Here is an 18,601-nt window from a genome sequence, read left to right as displayed (position 1 = left end):
CTTTCATCTACCTACTGACTATGCTCCTGTTAATACATCCCAAGAGGCAGTTAGCCTTTGTTGCTGCCTCACATTGAGCTTTCTGTCTCTCAGGGCTCCACGTCCTCCTCCACAGAGCTGCTATCCAGCCTGTATTGTTACAAGGGTTAGTGCTTCCAACATGTGTGATATTACATTTGGTCTTGCTGAATTTCTGAAGTTTCCTGTCAATTCTTTCTTGCAGCCTGCTGAGGTCCCTCTGAGCAGTAGCCCGGCCCCTGCATGTACCAGCTGCTCCCCTCTAACTTGTCATCTGCAAACTTGGAGTGCGCCCTGCCACATCCTCCAGGTCACTGATAAAGACATGAATCTGGACAGGTCCAGTACAGATTCCTGCAGCGCTGCACTCGTTAGATGTATCCTGTCGGATTTCCTCCTCCAGGCAGAGCAACTTCATTGTTAAGGATTTCTGAATATTCCCATCCTGATGCTCCCATGCCAAGTCCTTGAATTCCTGATCTCTGTCACATCTGGCAATATGGGCTCTTTTCCCTTACACCAGTGTCTGCATGAGAGCCAGTATCTTGCCCTGAGGAAATTTAAACATACAGAGTAGGAGTTTACAGAGTTCCCAAAGGAACTAGTAAGAGTTTACAGTTCCCAAAGACTTGCCAGAGTATGATGCCATAAGCAGGACTGCAATGGCCACCTTCCCTACAAACTACGCCCAAGGCTTTTTAACAGGCTACTCTAGTGCAAAACCATGAACATTTAGAGGGAAGAAGGAAAAGAAAAACAATTCAATGTACCCTCACATTTTCTTCTTCCCTTCTCCTTCAGAAGATTTCATGTACAGGAGCAGATTGCTGTTCCTTTTATTCCCTACACTAAGAAAGAAAACCTGCATGATAATAGCACTCAAATTTCTGAGACACATGCTCAAGCCACAACCCAGAAGTTCAGGCCTGACCTGAAGTACACATATATCTTGTTAAAAATGACTGCCACCCATTCTGCACATAAATACAGGGAAAGAAAACGGTTTATAAAAATAAACATTTAGGTATATTGGCATATATAACATAAAAATGAGCAGTTTAATTCTTTATATAATGTTAAAATCCAAAAACAATCTTACATGCTAAGGAGTCTCACAGCCACTATCAAAATTCCCCTTATGCCACTACAGGTTGATTTTATGGCCATAATGAATAAATGAACCAAAGGCAGTAGAGGAACTGGCCTGAACCAGAAACTCCAATCCTTTATCATCCACATTCTGAAATAATTAGGGCATAAGTGGTCAGGATTTGTAGGTAGAGGTAATAATCGTTTATTACAACAGCCAATATAGTTGAAAAGATAAAAACAGTCTTCAGATGCTTAGCTTTTCTTCTAACCTCTATGCACCCCAACTCCACATCCACACACAATAGTTCCTGAAGAGGGGAAGACATTCGATGTTTATTTGCTTTTTCTACTCATTGAAATATTTACATCTCCGGTACAGAGAATTTCCCCAATAAATATAATTCCTTTCTTATAAGAATACAGGCAGAGGCTGCTTAATCAATATTTGCAGCAGGTCATTGTAGTAAACTGAAAATCCACCACATTTTTTAAAAGGGAAAATCTGATTAGTGAAGTCTAAGCACAACAAACATGTTGCTTTTAAAAAGTTGCTCAATTTAAACAATCCCAACGGTTGACACCTTTTAGAAGGGAGATCTTGCAAGTGTGGGAGATGCTTAAAATATTTCTTCTGTATATGTCAAATTTCCACTGTGTTTTTGAAATTTATGCTATCACAAATTCAAATCACAGAAAACCTAGGTCACATGGAATCTCCTTCAATGTCATGTTTTATGGGTTGTTTTGCTTTTTCTTCCTTTTGGGAAGTTACAGAATGATGATATTGAACTTCTATAGAATCAGGGATTATTCCTCCGCTTTACATATAGCAGTAAGAGCAGTTAATATTTCATTACATTACAATGAGTCCAAGAAACATCAAGAAGGGACTGACAAGTGCAGCTTAAGTTCTAGATCAAAAACCTTCCATTCTTCCTCCTAAGTCCTAGCCCCTGTCCCTTCCATTCTTAAAACAAAAAGGTACAGAGTTCTCTTCTTTCCTCCCTCTGTTCTAGTTCAACTCAAAATTTCTAAGTTCTAATGCCAAGAGCACTAAAATGGTCCTTTATCAAGCTTTTCCTATGACTGAGCAAACAAGAACAAAGTACCCTTCTGCTTCAAGCGATAATTGATCAGATGGTACTTTCTATTTACATTCAAAAGTTCTAATTGCTTTTGCAGGCATTTAAGATAAAGAGATGTTTTTCATTCATGATTAGTTTTATACAAACAACATACATCATACTAATACGATATTCATCAATTGCTCCTCAGCAAGTTACCCATATTTATTTTCCTACTCTGTGGCATTCCAAACTAAAATTAATATATACACGTTACACCTCTTTTGTTGCAACCTTAATGTACCTTGCATTCATGCTGAGAGCACATTCATAAACAGTTTCTGTATAGCAGCTGACATGCAATAGCTTGTTCACATGTCACAGCATTCAAGTTACAATTAAATTGTCAGATACCATCCCAGAGAGCCTTGCACTGATAGAGACCTCCAGTGTGCAAGCTGGCCTTTGTCTGCACGAGTTACCCCACTGCTCTGGTACTTGTTTCATATCTCCATTGAGTTGCCCTCAGAATCTGGCATAGGAGAGGGTGTGCCTCACTTCATCGCAGACCACTGAGGGTTCACCACAAGAATATGTGGCTTCTGGCAACAAAACATTTTTGCAGGGTCCCTTTTGGCATCTCTTACTTTGGATTTTCTGCCTCAGTACAGTTATGTTTAACTGTGTTAGAGAGGAAAAAGGACTCTCAATTAAAATAATTATTTTAAACTAATCATTACTAAACTAAATCATTATATTTAAACTAATGACATACCAGTTTACTATATATTGGGGAGCGGGGTGATGACAGGGGGAGAAGCTCTTGATAGTAATCAAAGCCCTGGGCTGTACACACAGGACATTTAATTTGCAATGTTGGATCTGATACTCTTTGGTCTTAAAGAAGTCATTTGACTTCTCTTTCTCATAGATATATAGATATATATATATATATAGAGAGATATATATATATATATATATATACACAGACACACACACAAAACATTTTTTCCCTCCATTTTACTAACAGAAAAGAACAATCATATTTGCCTTCCAGTAATAGTGCAAAGGTTAATCTGCCCCTAAATTCAGAAGCATGAAAGTACATTGTGGATTTCAAATATTATTAATTCTCAGAGACACATATTTACTACTGTTCCAAGCCTAGGGGGACTGTGTTGTTTCCTTCATGAAACAGTTAAAGTTCTCTAAAGCTAAGAGAGAATTGAACATGTCAGAGGATTTCCCAATATGATTAATAGGAAAAGAAGCAAAATAAAGGACTATAGGACAACAAGCTATTTTTACCACGTTTACTTTTCTAAAATACACGCCTCTTTATCCATAAAAGCCAGGTGAACCAATACTCCATACTAAAGAATATGCTAATCAGAAAATACTAAGAAATGCAATCACTGATATGTATTTCAATCTTATATAAACTGTGACTGAGCAGGAATTCAATCTAAAGATGGTTAGATTCATGCCGGAGGAAAAGAAATAGTCTTGCCTCCATACTAGATGCACAATAAATGACAAAATTATTTCTTATAAGAAAAAGCACTCCATATTTTGCCATCATATCCAACATGCTAAATATAATTTCCAGATTCCTTGAAAATAGTGCTGTGATAAAGAGGGGGAAAAAGAAAGCTTATTTTTATTTTGTTGAATTTCAAACTAATTTAATCCATTATCTATTCACTGCTCCTTAAGGTTGTAACTGCTTTCAATAAAGAAAAGATTACAAATAAAGTTTTAAAGTTCACAATTCATTGTAGGCACAGATATTTCTTAAAAAATTCTAGGATTGGACACAAAGGTTGACAGATTTTTCAACTATCAACTTCAGGAGCCAAGCAAAACAATACATTTATTTGTTGAGCTACTATGTCAGCCAAGAATGGTTACACTTCTCTCAATCCAAAGGTCATGCTAAGATTTGCTACTTAAGAGGTAACAAGATGCCTGCTGTTTTCAAGGACAGCAATTCAATTCCGTGACTGAACTGTAATTGTGATATGCAGCAAGTTTCTCAATCTTGACATGCTAGGTAAGAAAGGTTGCTATTTAAGGTGATGCCCTCTGGGTGTGGAAAATTGAAGGACTGGTACACTGCATGACATGTGCTGTAAGCTATTACACCTGTAGAGCAGCTAGTCCTAGAAGTATTAACAGAGAAGTATGGCATGTGATGGCATTCTGCCTTCTTGGTGCCATCTATAGCTATGTGAACAGAAGAAATTCCGTATCTTAAAATGAAAAATCTTACTCAAATATAAATTCAAGTGGTTTCATACGCCCTCCATAATCAGATCATTTTGGAAAGCAGTAAGCTACGGGAATAGTATATTCATACATAAGACATGGTGGCAGTTTACTTTTACACAAGCAAAACTCAGCACACCGCTAAATCTTGATTTATATAAAATCTAATGCTACTGAAAATTCTTTAAATCTAACTGACTACATAAACATACAAATAAACAGCAGAACATAAGTATTCCAAATACAGATGCACAAATCTTCATTCTAATCTAAGATATACAGTAAGTATCCTAATGTAATCCAAAAATACTGTGACTACAATTCCATATGAACGAAAAAGCTTTCCAAATGAGAAAATGTGACTTCCAAATTCAGGTTAGAATCAAGACTGTAGTCTGTGACTTTAGCTCCAGTGCTTACATTCTCTACTCTAAACAGGAATTAAAGAACCTTGATCAAAGAAGCAACTGCAGTACACTGTTGTTTGGGATTTATACTCATTTTAGCAGAGTTGACTGCTGTAACTCTAATGGAGTTATTAGAGGGAACTGCATAGTGAAATACTTAAGTGAAGATTATTGTGACTTTAGAGTAATGCCATACAGAATTCAAAGCTAGAAAAGGAAAAAGTTGCTAAGCATACAATCAGTCTTTTTGCACCAGGACAGCTGAATTACTTCAATTTATTTCAATTTTTAAAAGATCACTTTTTAACCTGGTCTAGAACAATATTCCCACTGAGGGAGTACAGCCTTATTTCTGCACTATTATTCACTTCTAATGAACAAAAGTAATATTACTATGAAGATATTTTACATAGTTTCTGTAATACTTATCACATATTGTGGGCTCCATGCCATTTTTCCTTCCTTACTTCACATTGCTCCTCCCCTTTTTATCCCCTGCTTTCATTTCTGTTTTTCCTTTCTTGAGACATTACCAATTTTAATTAAAAAGCAAAGAAACAAAACCTGTAATATGAAAACCTGGCCAGATGAAGAATGTTTATAGAAATGTTCTATATGTTGTTTAAATGTTCAATTCTAACACAGTGACAAACTACTGAATACTGGAAAAAAAAAAAATCAATAAAAACTATGATACTATTAAAAAACTCTGTTACTATACAAACGATGTTGCTGTGATCCTTCTACAAAGGACTATGACAACCAGCACTTCTAAAACACATTTCTTTCAAAAATATTATTTATTGTTCACACATCTACAGAGCTCTTATAAATCATCTTGGCTTTTAAAATGAATAATCAAAGGCTTTCCTTCAATATTAGTACACATGTGAAACTGGCTTTAGAGTCTAACTGGCAAACGTACTGATGTCAGCAACTGGCATAATTAGTTTCAGCAGAACCATAAGCAGATATGATTAAACTTTAAAAGGTTTAAGTAATTTTATCACTGTGAAACGCATGTTGATAAAAGCTCTAAGCTTTGAAGATACAAAGCTAAGATTAATAGACCAATTCCTGACATATCGTTATTAATTTTTTAATAGGATAGTGTCCGCAGGCCCTTGTCAGAATTGTGCCATCGTTACACTAGGCATTGTACAAAGTTCAGAATACACAGATTCTTTTCTAAAAATGTTAAAAACTGTTTTTCATGACCTTAAAAGTCATGACTAGTCCAATATTCCTAATATTTAAAAAATAACAATAGCAGGAAGCAGACAAAAGAGAAGAAGACCAGAAACCATAACAGCTGTGAGGATTAACTACACAAATAGCTTCATGGTTTGAAGTGAAAGCTGGATTTTTTTTTTTTTTCTTTTAGTCATAAAAGGAAACATGGGCAAGCTTTGCCGGCCATCCTGTAAGTGATGTGACTAGGTAATCTAATTGTGTCATAGTAGGAATGGGTCTTCAGAAAGCATTTCCCTGGGGAAGAAAAAAAGAAAGCTAGCTGTACGGAAGGTATCTATAGCAGAAGAAAAGCATGACAGTTCCTCACTGTAAAGACAGAAGAGACCAGTTCAGAAAAGTATGTAAATGGGAAGGGACAGATTAAGCCAAGGCAAAGACTTGAATTCTGAAGAAATGTAAACACACATTTATATACCAGTATTTACGGACCCCTACTACATGCATACATTATAAATTATGGCAATAGGGCCTTGATGCTTCTCCTTTACCACAGCACCATAGTGACACAACTCCAATTCTTGTAGTTTATGCAGCCTTGAATTAGCAAAGAAACAGGATCTGAGAATTCTGCATCAGGACAGTCTGCAGAATTGGTCTCTTGTCAGATTATTTTAAAAGTGTTTTTTAACTTCAATCACTATAATCCCATTTGAATTCCATTGCCTAGACTAACACCCCTACATGTACTAAATGAGCAACACTAAGCTGTAAATTCCTTCTGTCTGGTCCAAGCAAGACAATAGTTATATGGAGATTGACATAACAGCAGAGAATAATTTAAATAGCTATTCTACAAACCTACCTTTCCTCTCAAGCAGAAAAGAGAAGGAGAATAAATGGGTATTAAAACAGACCACAGTTTAAAGTAATGAAACCAACATGCATTTGTTGTTCACTCAAATATTTCTGACCTGACCATCTGGGAAAAGGAAACACAGTACTTTACAGCAATAGGTATTACGGTAGTCCTAACATGCTGAGTTACTGAACTGTCTGAAATGTTTATGGTTAATTAACTGTAAGTTACACTGACAAGTTTCAACATCAGTCATACATACACATACAGAGATATATTTTATAAGGCTACAAAACTGTCTGAGTTTTACTAGCAATAAAAAAATGTCAGCTTTTATCATGCAAGCTACTATTAAAACCATGTGAAAGGGCCAATCTGTCAAAGAAAGGAAAAAAGTATATAGGTCTCATTATTGTGACCAGTCTCAAAAGGCTATTACACTGACATAGTAGTGTTATAATAAAACAATAAGAAAATTAATATACTGAGTCAATACATACACCTGATGGTCAGGTGAAAAAAGAGAAAGAAAAATAAACAGCCAAAAAGAACACTGTACCTTTTAGCACTAGTTGACAGTTTAGCAGCAGTTTTGCTTGATATTTTGCCCTCTTTTTTCTTGGGTTGAACTTGCTCCCTTTCTTGTTCCTGCTGAACACCTTCACGCTGATCTCCATCAGAGCTGCCTCCACTAGTGCTTGGACTATCGTCAACTCTCTGCCCCTCTGTAGACATGGCAGATGCTGCACTGAACAAAAAAACAAACAACAAAAGTTAGCTTTTTCAAAAGAAACTGTTCAATAATATTTCTTACATGCCTTAAGGAAATAACACGTGAGATTTATGTCTTTGTCTTAATACATAATGCTTGTGTTAGAGACTTCAGTAATTTTAGTACTGAAGAGTTTTGCCATAAGCATCTTAACAATAATTCAGGAGTTGGTCATTTTAAACCCCATACCAAATAAGTAATAAACCCTTATACATATGAAAAGCGTAAGTTATTGTAGTTAAGCAGGAAACATAATTCTGCAAGTATAATACTGTTCACTGTGAATAATATTTTTCAACTGCTTGGCAATATCATGAGTTAGCTACCTCATCACTAAGCCACCAGTTCAAATCTAGCATAGTTTGTTAAAAACTAAGAGCTGTTACTATCTTAAGACTGTTATCCCATACGAAATAGATTTGTGGGCTCATTCCAAGTCTATAATGTGGGTTTCCACATTACAAAATCCACATCTTGGCATGCTCGATGGAAACATTCACAGAACCAAAAGGCACTAACACAGGACTATTTGTATTTACTAAAATGGTACACTTCTAGAGCTGTAAGCACACTGGTAGAGGATATAAGGAAGTTTTTTCCTGACCAATTCTGTTCAGGCAACAGGAGGCAACAAAGCTGTCAGAGAATGAGACTGACAAGAAATCTCAGTATATTTCAGAAGTCAATGCTTTATTTACACACTCCTGATACTAGTTAGCTCTTTCCACTTCTTCCTTCATTTCAAATAGTATAACAATATGCTGACAGATGAAGAATTACAGGCCCACTGTTACACCTGTCATGACTTCTCAAACTGTTCCAATGAAGGGCAGATGTCCATGAAAAACTCTTACTGAATTAGCATACGTGGTGGCAATGACTGTTAGAAAATTTTACGCAAAAAACCCAAACTCAAATCCAGAAGGTCTTTCCTTTAACTCCAAACCTGTAGTTTATATATGTATTTTATATATCTTCCGGTAGAGATTTTAATAAAATAAGTGCCTTCAAAGCACACAGGCCCAAACGTTACTTGCTTACACCCACACAATCCCCATGTATCTGGGTGGTTTTCTGATCGAATCTGTCTGAACCAAGAATTTCCTCTTTCATACACCAAGAGTTTTAAATTGCTGTGAACTTCGACTTGCTTTTCCTTCTACCTATGTACAAAGAACAAAACTATTCCCCTTGACTATTATATGTTTTAATACTCTCTCAAGGGACAATAATGAGATTGCAGGCTCAGATTCAACTGTGCTCATTCAGTGGATTAAACAAAGTTCATCTCCCTGAACATATTTATGGAAAGCGACAGCAAAGGAAAAGTAAAGTAACATCAATGCCAACAGAGGCACTTTTTAAAAAGGTCATAAGTGTTCCAGTTATAGCTGCATGTAAGGAAATAAATTTACTCCTCCTCTGTAAAAGCCTTACCAAGATCTAATTCTATGCAGTAATACACATTGTGGAGTAACAGCTAATCTTTTCAAGCACTGTTGACACAATCCAACTGTCTTCGGGACGAATTAGATCTTTCTGTCTAATTTATGAAGCTATACTGAGAAGGAAATCTGGAAGTATGGCATCCCTTCAAAATGTTTAGATGCTAGAAGAAACAACAACCAATAGCAAGTGATGGAAATCGGACTAGGTTTCCCTTCATCAGCTTAAGCTACATATTGGATTTTATAAATATATTTTCATATATAAATTATATACACAACACCTAGCCTGCTCACTGAAGTAACTGAAATAATGCAGAGCTTATGTCCTAAAATTAAAATACAAAAATTGCTCATTTTTAGAGAACAATTTTTCCTATAGTACAGCTACATTGTATTTAACATAATTCACATATTTACGCAGGGTAATGTTTAGATATTTACATCTTCATTGTCAGATTTTAAGACAAAAGCAACAGAAGATTTAGAGGTAATAAACCACAAAAGTATCTTATTCTGTCAAGTCAAAATATGCATTTAATAACTATAATGCAATTTTGATAGTAGGTACCAGATTTCTTTGCTTCTACATATAGCTAAAACACAATTTCATCTTTTTATATAACATTTTTGACAGCCTTTATTTACTCTAGATTTTAGTTCCAGTCTTTGCTTAGTACATCTATCTTTAAAGAGAAAAATTATCTTCAAAATGTACATAGGCTTTAACACTGCAGGCCAGAAAGTTAAAAGCATATTTAATAAAGCCTATATGCACAGGACATCTGCTGTGAATAATCTTGGCTATAAATATTACTATTATCCAAAAACAACTGTATTCACTTAATAAGTTCAGGTTACTATCCAGCAGACAAACACTGTAACAGTAGCCCAGAGCATATAATTACTGTAACATGTAATGCCAGCATTTACAACAGGAAAATGCTTAAATCTGTCATTTGATGTCTGGCTAGTCTCTTGGTTTTTTTTTTCTCTCTCCTTCTCTCTCTGTTCCCCTTTCTGACATCCAGTCAGTTCTTTCCATGCCCTCTCCCCTCATGATATCTGCAATTACAGAAATTTTGCATAGTTCAAGGGATGCTCAGTATCACAGCAAAAGTGTGTTTTAAAGGGCCTGAAGTTAGACACTTCAAACATAGTCAAAAAGACACACACGTGGACAAATAAGAGAGTGGTGAAGAAAAAAAAAAAAAAAATCAACCAAGGGGATGACACTGTTAGGAAAACATTTCACTGCCACAAAGAGAGACAGAGAAATCCAAGATACTCCTTGAATCTGGACAGCCATGAGTGCATTCACAACTGTCACACGGAGTGAGAGGAAAGACCCACGATGTCCAGGTACCCAGCTGCCAGGCTATTCTACATTCAGAGGAGGGTTGCTAACCTCCCTGCCGTTGTGCTGAGAAAAATGAGCAGAAGGGAGAGAGGAAGGAGTGAAAGGGGACTTGAAAATCTCTCCCTTAACATGAGATGATTCAGCAGAGACACAGATTACAAGTGTAACTACAACTATCAATTCTACGTGAAGAGTGTCCAAAAGATCCTGCTTCTGTCATATATATTCCCCTCCATTCAAAATTTAAAAAAAAAAAACCCAAACAAACAAAAACCCCCCACAAAACCAAACCACAAAAAAAAACCCAACCAAACAACCACCATCCCACAAAAAATAAAAAATAAATCCAGCAGTCAGGGACAGAGAGATCCTGGCAATGTGCAGATGGATCCCTAGGGCGGCAGAGCTAGCGATGATGTCTTTCTAAAGCGGTCTTAATTTCCTATAAGCCAAGAAAAATTGAATATTTCTGCAGGATCCACGAAGAGCAGCAACAGCAGCAGCCGCCTTACTTCATCTTCATTAGAAACCGTAAAGGGCAAAAGGACCAAAACATCACAGGAAGGGACGCAGCATGGACCCCGATTTCTGGCCGGGCAGGGTCCGCCTCTGAGAGGGGCACCCCGAGGGACGGGACGGCAGCCCCGGACTCCCACGGCCCCACGGCCGCGGGTGGGCACACACGCGACTCGCCCGTCTCCCCCCGCCCATCGGGGAGACCCAGCGTGGGGCATCCAGCCGTACCGGGGAGGGGCGGGGGCGGCATGGGCACCCCCAAACGCCACCCGCACCCCCGCGGCCGGGCAGGCGGCGGCCGGGCCGGGTTGAGAAGTAGGAGACAGCCGGGGAGAGGAGGAGGAGGAGGAGGAGGAGGAGGAGGAGGAGGAGGAGGAGGAGACTGCAAGAGGAAGACGTCGGGGGCACATGAGGGAAGGGAGGGGGCTGGGCTGCGGGGCTCCTCGGGGCGCTTTGGGGGGGGTGTGCCTCCTCAAGGGCTTCAGCCCGGGGCGCCCACCGCTGCGACGGGGGGGTGTGGAGGTAGTGTACTCCGGGGGGTCGGTCATGGGGGGGTGGGGGGGGCAGAGGGTACCCCGGCTCCAGGGGCGCACCAAGTGGCGATGGGACCACGCGATCGGCGCGGAGCTGAGCCGGGAAGGGGCGGGGGTGGCCGCTGCTCCCGCCCGCAGCGGGGCAAGCAGGACAAATGGACACGGAAGAGTTGCTGAAGGGGTGTGGGGGTGCTGAGGAGCAATGGAGGCTAGAGCGGTGACCGGAGGATGGATGGAGCCGCGAGGAGCGGTGGCAGATATGCCGAGGTGGCGGGGGGCGGACGGGACTGTTGCTAAGAAAGGACACGGCCGGGGATGACAAGTGGGGGAAGGGGGTACCGGCAGCGCCGGGGGGATGCGGAGGGGGGAGGGGAGACGAAGGATGAAGGTAGAGACCGAGGGTCGCAGTTAAAGGGGGGGGGGGGCGCTGCCGTGAGGGAGGGATGGCGAGGGACCGGGGGACAGGAGCCTGTAGGGGGGAGGGGAGGCAGAGGGGGACCTAAGCCGGGGCAGAGGTGTACCCCGGGGCGGGGGGCGGGGGGGGGGGGGGACGGGACACGGACGGACACGACACGACGACGGGACCGCCGCTACCTGCAGGCGAGCGCAGGTCTCTCTCGCTCTCGCTGCCGCCGGGCACAAGCTGCGGGACAATCCGCCCTGACTCCGGCCGGGCGCGGGGCTGGGAAGGGGCTGCAGCCGCTCACGGAGTCATGAGCCCGCTCCGGCGCGCTCCTCGCCCCCCTCTTTCTTTCCCCTCTCTGCCGAGGAGCAGCAGCGGCAGCCGCCGCTCCTCCTCCTCCTCCTGCTGCTGCTGCTTCTCCCACCGCCGCCGCCGCTCCTGCCCCCGCTGCCCGAAGAGAAGTGAAGCCGCTGCCGCGCGCGCGCGCGCGCCGCCACCGCCTCCGCGCGCGCGCGTGCGCGCGCCCCCGCCCGCCCGGCCGGCGCCGCGCGCGCCTCCGCCAGCCAATTAGCCCCGGCGCTCGCGGCCCGCCGAGGGAGGGGCGGGCGCGCGCGCGCGCTTTCGGCGAGGGGGCGGGGGGGAAAGTGACAGGCGGGCGGGGGGGCGCGGGCGCGCGCGTCCGGGGGGGTGGGGGGGGCCGTTGGAGGCCGCGCGCCGCCGGGCCGGGGGGAGGGGGAAGAGCCGCCGGCGGGAGCGCGCGTTAAAGGGAAGCGGGGGGGGGCGGGGTCAGCGGGGCCGAGTAGGAAGGAGGCGGGAGGGGATGGGGAGCCCTGACCGGGGGGGCGGTGGCGGGCAGGTTACCGCGGCCTCACACCGCCGCGTGTGCCCGGCTGCGCCGCGGGCCCCCCGCCAGAGTCTGGGGAGCGGGGCGGCGGGGGCGGCCGGGACACGGCGGGGGCCGGTATCAACTTTCTTTGCTCTTCTCGTCTTTTTCTGCTTCTTTGTTCCCTCCGCCGGTCGCCCTCTCCTCCCCCCCCCCCCCCCCCCCCCAACCTCCGGTCCTGCCGGCCCGCACCTCCCCGCGGCCTTTGTCTTCGCAAAGCCACCGCATCTCCCCGCCTGACGGAGCAGCCGGAGTCACGCCGGCTGCCCCCGGGGGAGCGGAGGGGCGGGGCGGGGAGGGACGGTTACCTTGGGGGGGGGGGGGGGGGCGGCGTGCGAGAGCACACGGTGCCTCCCCCAGCGCGGGGAGAGGGCCGAGGCCGGTACTTTATGCTCATACTTTGGTGTTTATCGTGGTGGTTTTGCCCACACGGCTACCGCGTCGCGTCAGCACGGCCTGATGGCACAAACAGCCCCCGGCCAGGCCACCAACCCCGCCGGATGGCTACAGCATCCCGGCTGGAGAGAGGGGCTGGGGCGTGATCGTAGTTGGGTAAATGAATCTGGCCTCCCGCGCGAGTGGGCATTGCCATCGTGGCAGGCATCGCAATAAGGAATGGGAGAGGCCACGGCAGAGCCGCACTTGAAAGTTGCATATTTAATGTGATTAATGTTAACCTGGAACAAAACAAACCTCTAACAGAAGTGGCAGTCAGGTCAGCGGCTGTGTTGGCCTAACAGATACTTCTGTCCCTGTGCTGACCCTGCTGCTTTAATCTTTACATAACCTGCAGTTTATGCTTAGCTACATTATGTAAACTTTTTATCACCTCAAACCTTTCTCTGTCTAATAGAAATGTACCAGCCAAGGGTAATGGGGTAGTGACATGTCAAAATACGTTGCCCCTTTTAACTGCTAAAGGGGATTAAAAAATTTAATGTGTTCTTGTCATTCCACATGTACAAGGAAAAGTTTCTCCATGCTTGAGCTGTGAATTATTGTACTTTTTCTGACTCATGGTTACGGTGTAGGTGGAGTCCATGCTACCAAACATATATAAATTGGGAACTTGAAGCACTGCTGAGATATTTAAGGATTGGAAACATTGGCACCTGCTCTCATGTTATATCCAGACAGCAGAAATTATTTTTGCAGTACATAAAATTAATCTTTTTCTTTGTTGAGTAATTGTTTTGAAATAACTTGGTTTATTGGCTCTTCCTATTTCATGTGCGTTTGCAAGAGATTTTCCTGCTTCTGATGAACTCATGAGAAAGGCTTCTAATGTCAGCTAGGTGGGTTTCTATCTTCTAGCATGCATTGACTTCTCACAAGGACTAATAACTAAGTAATTAACAGAATATGATGCATAAAAATCCTTTATCTGCAAGTAATGCTTCTCATCACACTGAAAGGCTGCTGGCTGCATTGTGCACTCTTGACATCATGGTCCCCTCTTCTAAAATCACTTAAATTGTGCCTTATCCTTTCTGTCATTCCAAAACAGACCTCCTGAAAACCATCCACAGGAAGCGATGAAATTCACCTCTAAATGAGTCTTTTACCATTTTTCCTTAATGCTGCTCTGATTGCTTAAAGGTGGCTTAAAGGAGGCATAAATTTTCCTGTTCAAATACCCCATCTATTGAGACTCCTCAGCCCATGTCAGGACTTCACTTCAGTGACAGTTCAGTTTGTCTTTTCTGCTAGGATCTGCAGGAAGCACAGAGGGAGAAGCTCAGTGAATAGTCTAATTCAGACAGGGGTAGGATGGGGCCATACAGTGTCTCAGAATCTGGGTCATAAATTCCCGGTGCCAAAAAAATCGAGTGCTGAAGTGTTCCAGCACCAAGTGAAGGGTTTGAGTCATCAAGAGTCAGGCCCTGATTTTTCTTTTGGTGTATAACCTCTGGCCCAAAGCCCTAAATGGTAGGGCCTAAATTAAGGACAACTAAACTAGGGAGAAGGTTTGTACTGCTGTATGAATAGAACATGCACGCTGAGGTGTGTCCTGTGATTTAATTTAAAAGAGGAGGTTTTGAATGAGCCCTACCTATGCAGCGCAAAGAGGATAGGGCAGGGTAGTCAACTGCTCCCAGTTTTATCCTTTTGACCTTTCAAAATAACATGTGCCAAACACATCACATGTTAAAGGTTGCATAATATTGTATTGAAAATCCTTTGGAATACTCTTGTAAATTTGGATCATATAGAATGTAATCCTGGCCCTTTTGAAGTGAGTGGCAAGACTCCAGTGTTAGATTTCACTCATGCTGGAGTGCTAAGGCACACACATTACAGTGGGGTTTTTTTTCTTTCTTAGTTTTAGGTGGTTTCTAAAAGCTGACACTATTTACAACACCAGATGCATCCAAAACATCCCAAGTTCTTTACTCTCACAGAAGCTTGCAGCTTCCTCAGAGAGATGCACCGAGGTGAGTTCAGCTCACCTGGCACGGACAGTCACACTTTAAGACTGTTATAGTTAAGGACACTTCTGTTAAGGCCTCTTGATTTAGAGTGTCTGTTATAAGGACACATATGTCAATCAAAATCCATGAAGTTGGAGAAACCTGAGCCAAGTTTCCATTTAAGAGTGCTTAATTTAAAGAAGTATTGGATCAATTTAGATTTTTAGATTTAGCTGTATTGAGATCTCAGTTATGGCAAGTTTTATTCATTTCTGTTCAGTTAAAAAACAGGTAAATTATAAGTTATTGTTACACATCAAAATAAGAAATAGCAAAATGCAACTTTGATGTTTCTTCTGCATTTCTATTTAGGAATTATTGTTTATTCCCATTTAAAACGACATATGTCATTTTAATATTGCTATTTAAGTTGTTAAATGAACATTGTCAAGTTATAGCTGATAAAAAGGGATTGGTTTTCTGAGGTGGAGAAAAGATGAGGAATTATCTCAATGGTGCTACAGCTGAAAGCATAACAGTATCTCTTGTGATAGCATATCTCACTTTCAAAACTTTAATATTTTATATTAAAAAGTGAGATAGAAATATTTGATTGTCCTTGGCACGCCCTGTTGTTCCATCAATCTCTTTCAACCAAATCCTAATGAACCAGACCATTTAATCCATCTGAACTATTATCAGCAGATGATTGGAGAAATGGGGACAAAGGTGCCTTTATTCATTCTTTACCCGATTCCACTTTTCAGCTCCGCAGGAGCTATCCCAGCTTGTGTCATTCCCCCCATTTCTTCCCTGCTGAGTCTTGGGCCCCATGGGGCTGTTCGGACAGCAGATAGCGGGCAGCTCTCAGCAGCAGGCCCGCTCTTTCCTAATCGTGTCCTCCATCCTAAGCTGAGGTTGGGACACAGAATGGCATGAGTCTCTGTAGTAGCTTTATGCTGTTACAGGATTCTTTTCCCATGGCTGGCTTTCCTTATACTACTGTGACGGCACAAAGCCATAAGGATAGTCCAGAGGATCTGGCCTGTTCTCTATTCTTTTTCCCTCCCTGATAATTCTCTTTTTCCCATTTATAGATAGTTTATTCTCACGCTGCATCTAATTTAACTTTTTTTCTACAATCTTGCTTTGCTTTTGTTGCCACTTGGATGAATCCCACTCTGTATGTTGGCAAATGTAAACTGAAATTCACAGGTACCCTGATCTCTAAAGCACCAGCTGTGTCTGAAAATACAGCATTTGAGTCATTCAGAAATCAGGATTCTTCATTTTGTTTTTCCGCTATCGGCATGTAGAATGAAGTGGAGTAGCGAAGAAGGTATCTGCAGCAGAAATTAGAGTTTTCAGCTAATTGTATATGTCCTCATCCCTTAAAAAATGGCATCCCATATCAAGGAAAACATGATGGAATCCTGAACACCAGGTATGCCTATTATTCAAATAGTGCCTTGACAGAAATCTGTTTGATGTATTTTCATGGCATTCTGAAGTAAAATGATTGTGTGGGCACAGAGACGAGTTATTATTAGCCTGACTTCTTTATTTGCCCTACTGTAGTGTAAACCCCCAAAACATTAGAATTTATTCACCCTAATCTTTGCAATCCATTAAATATGAAAAGACTTGTAAGTGGTGAAGCAAACAACTTTTAAGATCTCTTTCACTCTAACCTAAAAAGCTAAGAATTTGCAGCTCCTCCTCTTCCTCTTTGCTCAGAAGCAGAACAGCTCCCACTATCATTCAGCTGGAACCAGAAGAGACAACTGGGACAATAACCATGTGGCATCAGAGATCCTGATGGCTCTCAGCCACTTTGCTATCCATGATTGTAAAGAATAAAGATAAAATGTATTAGGGATGGGTGGGAGGGAGGTATATACTTGCTTCCATGTCCTTAATGAAAGCCTGGCTTTTTCTTTAAGATAGGGAATAAATCACCGCTCTGTGTCCAGAATAGAAGTTTCTTTCTATGTGCTGGTTTAGAGCCCAACTTAAGACAATTGCACAGGATAATTCTCTGATAGTTTCTAGCCAGAAATAATTGAGAACTGAATCCTAGAGTAAGCCACTGCTTTAAAAATCTCATCTTGTATGTTCTGTATGTATCTTTATTTCCAAAGCTATTGTAATGCAGTGACCTGTAACTGGAAGAATTCCCTGCATTGCCTGTCTTAATTCATCACCGTATGTGGGAGAGAATGTTGAAAAGTGAAGATACATTAGAAAAGAAAATTGGGGGGTTTTAGGTGTTATCTCCACACGCTCTTCAGCACCTCCGCATTCCTATTATTTTCTGTTGGTTTCATAACATCTTAATTCACAGGATCAGAGCTTGGTTTTCTGATTAGAGATGGGTAAAATTCCAAGGATCTCCGGTGGTTCTGTAGGGAAAGTTACATCTTTACACAGAAAGAGAAGCCGTGAGCACTCATGTTCCCTTTTAACAAGATTCCAGAAGAACATGGGCTAATGTCCTCTGTGGTTAATGCATGATTAATGCATGCTTAAGGAGCAGGCTGGTACATCCACCACAGCAAACCAAACCCCATACACAGGCTTGTTCAGTCCTTTCAATATGAATGACCAAATATATTTCAGGAACCCAAGGGACCACAGTCAGTCTGAAGCAGATTGTCTGCCTTGTACAGAGTGGAAATTACCCACATGTCGTCTGCAGAGGATTCCCCCAGTGAAATGGAAGTCCCCTGCAGCAATAAGTCAGACTATTCATGTTTTGCACTTCTTTCCTGAAGATCCTAGCCAAAGAGCCTGATTTGGGCTGTACTTGGAAGGGATAAAGGGGAATGTCTGCAGTTTGATAAACCTAAATTATCCCTTCTGCTTTATGGAACCTTATACCTATCTAGTGCCAATACAGCAGCTGCCAGCTAAGACTAAATCCAAGGACAAACAGAGGAAGAAAAAACCCAAACATCTTTTGTCTCATCCTTGGTGATAACTGTTGCTGGAAATAAATGTCCCCTTTTATCCATAGGTCTAGGCAGAGCCTGACAAACTCCTGTCTGCTCTTCCTTAAGTTTCTTCTGCAGAACCTCAGGGAGCAGGAAACAGAACAGCTAGTGCTCATCTGCCTCACCTACCCAAAATGAAGCAGGCAAGCAGTGGAAGCAGAAACTTCAGGGAAGGGAGACAGTCTTTTAATAAAACCTGAACTGTTCCTGAGGCTGCAAAGTCATGGGGAGGCAGTGGGGAGGACACAGGTGAGGCATACATGTCATTTAAAAAGCACAGCAGAGGAACACATGTCTACCTCCTAAGCAGACTTTTTTCCCCAAGTATCCTTACCACAGTTCAGAGCCCTGAACAGCATAACTGGGAACTTGGACATCTAATGTTA

The 18,601-nt window shown here is 42.2% G+C and overlaps 1 protein-coding gene across 2 annotated transcripts in view; it reads right to left on the bottom strand.

Moving 5' to 3' along the window:
• LOC141957115 (ubiquitin-conjugating enzyme E2 E2) overlaps positions 1-12,409 on the bottom strand; it is a 217,008-nt gene extending 204,599 nt beyond the window's left edge. The window contains exons 1-2 of one of the 2 annotated variants that reach the window (XM_074898095.1): positions 12,120-12,409; positions 7,459-7,642 (exon numbers count right to left, since the gene is read on the bottom strand). In XM_074898095.1, coding sequence (XP_074754196.1) covers positions 7,459-7,634 — 176 coding nt within the window. In that variant the 5' untranslated portion in view covers positions 7,635-7,642; positions 12,120-12,409. Of the gene's footprint in view, positions 1-7,458; positions 7,648-12,119 lie in introns of both variants that reach the window. The other variant, XM_074898094.1, reaches the window with a different exon arrangement.
• Between the last annotated feature and the right edge of the window lie 6,192 nt (positions 12,410-18,601).

The sequence above is a fragment of the Athene noctua genome, chromosome 2 (assembly GCF_965140245.1).
Source record: "Athene noctua chromosome 2, bAthNoc1.hap1.1, whole genome shotgun sequence".
Lineage (NCBI taxonomy): Eukaryota > Metazoa > Chordata > Aves > Strigiformes > Strigidae > Athene > Athene noctua.
This window is presented reverse-complemented; position numbering and strand designations above follow the sequence as displayed.